At 41.8% G+C, this 5,069-nt stretch overlaps 1 protein-coding gene across 1 annotated transcript in view; it reads left to right on the forward strand.

The window, feature by feature from the left end:
- KIFAP3 (kinesin-associated protein 3) overlaps positions 1-2,804 on the forward strand; it is a 69,147-nt gene extending 66,343 nt beyond the window's left edge. The window contains exon 23 of the mRNA XM_009320713.1: positions 2,383-2,804. Coding sequence (XP_009318988.1) covers positions 2,383-2,491 — 109 coding nt within the window. The 3' untranslated portion in view covers positions 2,492-2,804. The remainder of the gene's footprint in view (positions 1-2,382) is intronic.
- Positions 2,805-5,069: the final 2,265 nt, after the last annotated feature.

The raw sequence follows: 5,069 nt of genomic DNA on the forward strand, positions 1-5,069 counted from the left end.
TATCAACAACTAATGCTGTTATAATCACAGAAAAAAACATTGAAAGATAAACCTGGAAAAGCATTTTCTGTGAAAATATTTTTTTCATTATAAATCAACCATAGATGCTTTAAGGAGCTTCAGAAGAAAACAATGGAATTCCTGAGTTTAAAGGTAGCCTTAAAGGGTCCTGCTTCTCTGCACTGTTACACATGTGTGGTATAACTGGGAACTTAACAGCACAACAAAACTGGACTCTGCACTTCCAAATCCCACTATGCCTTCTTTTAGTATGTTACTAACTCCTAATACTAACAGTACTGAAAGAACTCTCTCAAAGAATCAGCATTGTTTTACAGTAGTTATTCAACTTGTTTGTTTTCTGAACTGCTAAACAAATTGGTCAGCTTCATGCTAGGTCCCTGTTGGCTTGTTCGGCTTGTTCGGAAGATCTTTTTGGCCTGCATTCAGAAAGCTATACCTAACGGCAGCCCATGTGAGGTCTGTCTGTCTAATCCCTTTGCATATTACAAATCAGTAACAGTGGTAGAAGCAGGGACTGTCTGCTGACTAAGGTGAGTGCGGGGTTTGGTGTTTCTGGAGATGAGTTAGATACAGACAAAGTAACAGGATTTCTCTTAATCCCTTCTTCCAGGAGTCTTTTAAAGCTTCAAGCCTGCTAATGAGAAAGCTGTTGTTTGCCAGGTAGAAAGGAGGGACCTGGAGAAGGTGCCTCAGAGGTCACCAGCTCATTTCATAATGGGCTTGGAAAAGAGTAATAGGACTTTGGAGTGGATCCAGGAAGGAATGGGTGCCCGGAGGAAGGTGTGGAGCTAGAGGCATGTGTTCACATAGCTTTGCAATGCTACAGGGTATACCACGGCTACTCTGCTTCTCTTTGCCGTGCTGAAGGGACTGATCAGCCTTTAAGGTTGGACTGATGGCTTTGGGTACGAGTCATGAGACAGGGGCACTGCCAGTTCAAATACGGACAGGCAGACGTGGAAACAGCAAAGCACTTTCAGGGTGCTGCGTTTCTCAAGATACATTCAGGTGAAACAGCATTATTTTCTCTGCAGTTTGGCTTGCTGACTGTGTCCTCTTACTCTCAGAGGACAAAAATCAGCCTCAGACCTTCCACCTTCACATGATTATCAGAATACCCCATGAGTGAACTAGCTTCCTGAGAAACCAGCTACCAAGGATCTGTTTCTAGGACCTCACGGAGGCACAATCCAAGGAAAGTATCTTTGCAGGGACAGAGTGATGGGCATCGTCCCCCACCACTTCAGCTGAGCCCTTTCAGTCCAACCGATTCAGCAGTGCCAGCTTTTTGCTGAGCCAGGGCCTGGGGCCCACCCATTGTACATCTTCTGGATGGGTCATTCTTTCCCAGCCTTGACTGTTGCATAACCTATGTTCCATATGTATAATTGGCAGTAATGAGGTTCAGCTTTTCCCCACTCCAAAAGCACTTTGGTTCTTTGTGTTTTGACAGTCTTCAGAGGGGAAGTTCAACTCCTTTCAATGCATCTTTAGTCAGACAATAAATCAGAATCCTTTTCCATTTGTCCTTCTACTGAAGTGGAAGTTAAAAAGTGACATAACTATGAATAGGCAGTAATCCAGTATCTTAGGCAATGTTCATTTTTCCTCTACCTCCTGCATGAGAGTTATTGTTGAGCATGAAATATGTGCCACTTTTCCCTACGCAGTTCTTGTGCTTTAGTATCTAATTCATTGCTGTGGGACTTTTTAGGTGTAAAAGATGCTGTTCTATATGAAAAATGAATTATTCTGTCTCATTAGTATATAGCTTTTCAGTATATGATTAATTCTTTCTGCCATTTGGCTGTCAATCTTGTATCTCACCAGAAACACTGTTCTTTGCTGAACTATGTTGCTGTGCCAGATATTCTCACTTTCTCATTTCTAGCTGGTATTTTCCCAGGGGCTTCAGAAATGTACTGAAGGAAGGAAATTAGATCATTCAGATGTGCTGTGTAGGGCAGGGTTACCAGTGGGCTTTGCAAGAAGCATGCTTGAAGCCTTTCCTGAAAGACATGTTAACTTTCATGTACAGATAGAGAAATTGAGGCACAGAAGTAAAGTCCTTTACTAGTAAATCCATAAAAGGATAGAAGAAATGTCTTCTGTCTCTTCTGGGATTTCTATTTGACTTGAAAGCCTTTCCTTGACAGGAGTTGCGTTGATTTCTCTGCAGCATTTCTTTTCCCACCAAGGGAAGAAGAGACAGAACAGTGCTGGCTAGAAGGAGAAGATGGCTTGCAAAGTTGCCTCACGAAATTATCTCCGTGGCAGGAAGAGTTGGAGACACCAGCACTAGTGCGCCTTCCCTACCATACAAAAACCTACAGTCTCTCTCTCCTCTTTTTTTTGCAGCATTGGAGTTGATGGATTTGGTCAATCACCAGGGGTTCCCGGCCGCCCAGCGACTGCTTATGGATACCGCCCGGACGAACCTTACTACTACAGCTACGGAGCACGATAAAACAGCCCGCTCTGCAGTCCAGGATGCTGCTACCTGCCCTGGAGGAACCCGTGTGTGCAGGGCCAGCAGTATATCTATCCGTTGGTAATGCATGATTGTACCACGATGGGTCCATCATTATGTATCCTTTGGCATGTGTAGCTCCCGATAAACCTAGCCTTTCTGGGTCCAGTGTTTTAGTGACAGTGTTTACTCTTCAGTTGCTCTTTGTTACCATTTTTGTACAGTATTTGTTCTGTGAATTGAAAGCAAGAATTGGAAAGCTACTGGACTGGAAAGTGTCACATTATGTATATTAAGCTACTAATTTAATTTCTATTAAATATAAAAACCTGTGTGGTCAGCAGTGGTGAATGTGTTTCTAACCAGCGTTTCGTTTGTTTTACAAGGCATTTAAGAAGAATGCTTTGTGTGAAGTGTGTTTAACATGGACTGTTTCCCTCTCACGCTTAAGTAACAGGAACACTGTTAAGCCCCAGCATCTCCTGGCACCGCCTTGACACATAGTTACCAAAGTCCAGTCCTGGGTCTGAAGACTTTAATAATGGAAAGATGGCACAGATTCACTCCCCTGGAGCTTCAAACATTTACAATCTAGTTTAAATGCTTGAAAAAAAAAAAATTAGAAACTACATTACAAAAGAATACCTTTACCATAGTGTTTAAATAGAGTTCTGTGGGCTGCAAGAAGACAGCCACGTCCTGAGGACTAGCAAGAGAAAAAAACCCAACACTGTAACTTGGTTCAGAATCCAGATGCAGAGCCTTTTCCCCCAACTTCTCCATCCTAAAATGCAAATGCATCCTGTCCTGCATGTTCACAGGGTTTAAGTTGGATCTAAGCACAGGTCATTAACTGAGCAGCAGAGACAGACCAAGACACCTTCGCATTGGACTCGCAATGTGGTGATTGCATTAAGCCATGTTTTGAAACATGCTCTGTGCAAATAGAGTTTAGGCTAAAGCTGTTCTTAAGTTGTGTACCCCCACCCATAACAGACACAAGAAAGCTTCGGAAATGCCCTCTGCCACAGCCATCAAGACAGCAGTTCAAATTTTCTCTTTTTAAAAGAAAAGCTACCTCCACCTCATTGGGTTTTTTTAAATGGCTATTGATTTGCACAATTGTTCCTCTCTTCCCCCTCATTTCTGTCTTGAACAGAAAATAGACTTGCATCAGGGGCTGATACTACTAAAACAGTAGCCAGTAATACCGTGAGATTGGTGTATGAGCTAGGAAGGTGATCTTCAGAGGCATGGCGTTGCTTAGGAAGTTGATAGACTATTAGTCTTGCACTTTAAAAATATCTTTGAAATCAAGATTGATTTGAAACATTGTTTTATCTTTTAAAAGTGTGCAGGTACTTTTATATGTACTGTTACTCACTACGTTTCATACTGCATGACTGGAAACGATTCTAAAATTAGCCATGGTATTTCTTACCCGTTTTCAGCCTCCTCCCTGTGCTGGCTTCATGTTCACGGCTTCGCTTACTGGAGGTAGGTGGAAGAACAGCATTGCCAAGATTAGTATTTTTTTAAATCATTTTCTATACAATTTTTAACTAATTCTTATGCAGTTTCTTAGAAAATCTAAGATCTTACTAGAAACACTGCAGAAAACTTGAATTAAACTAATGGGTTTCCAGTGTCGTACCTTTCTAGATTCTTTCCATTGGTTTGAGCCCACAATTTATCTGCCCAGCAGTTGTGCCACATTTAGTCAAAAGCTTTCAGATATTTTTATAGTTATAGCTGTGAGAGAAATTACCCAAACTGCATATTCAGACACAGGCTTTTCTTTTGAGGCTGGCACTCGCTCATCAGGCTTTTCCAGAAAATTAGTGTGAAGTTATTTAAAGCAGTTGCCCTTCTCTTGGAATGTGTTTGAGGGGAAAAAAAAAATGAAGTGGGTCCTTGGAGTATATGCAAACTATCAATGAAACTGAAGGAGCCTTTAATTGGAAACTTCAGGTTAACGAGGAACTACAGTTGAGCTTCAGCAAACGGGTGGGTGTCTGTAATTGTAATACAGTTGTGACCATGCTGAGAATAAATGGCAGTGGAAAAATCTCTGGCTGCATTTTTAGTATTCAATGTTAGGAGTTTATGAGAAAAGAATAAAAGATCAAGTATTTGTAGCTTTGCCTGGCAGCAGCTAAGAGAAGAACATCATTTATCTGCAAGCAGAGCTTGGTAAAAATTACTCAGCACTTAGTAGCCTGAGGACAGAGCCTGCTAGCCAAGATGAAAACCAGCTGTGCCACTATACTCTCTAAGGCAGGAGAGAGGCTGATTTTCCCTTTAATTACAGTTCCTGAGCCAGAAAGGGGAAAAAAGATATGAGCGCATAGACTTTTCAATCTATATTGCATTTCCTGTGGGTGTCAGAGGGAGACTGGAGAGTCTGACCTGTAGGGTAACTTTTTAATTATCTGTATTTATGGATTCCGTCCCTGAGTACTGTATCCTGCATACAATGGGGCGAAGAGGGATCTGCTTTCTTTTAGCAACTTCTACAACTTTTGTCCTTTCCTCCTTTTCCTGGTTTCTCTCCCTGCCTTTGTATAGCTCCTCT

This window comes from Pygoscelis adeliae, unplaced genomic scaffold (genome assembly GCF_000699105.1).
Source record: "Pygoscelis adeliae isolate BGI_AS28 unplaced genomic scaffold, ASM69910v1 Scaffold402, whole genome shotgun sequence".
In the NCBI taxonomy this organism is placed as follows: Eukaryota; Metazoa; Chordata; class Aves; order Sphenisciformes; family Spheniscidae; genus Pygoscelis; species Pygoscelis adeliae.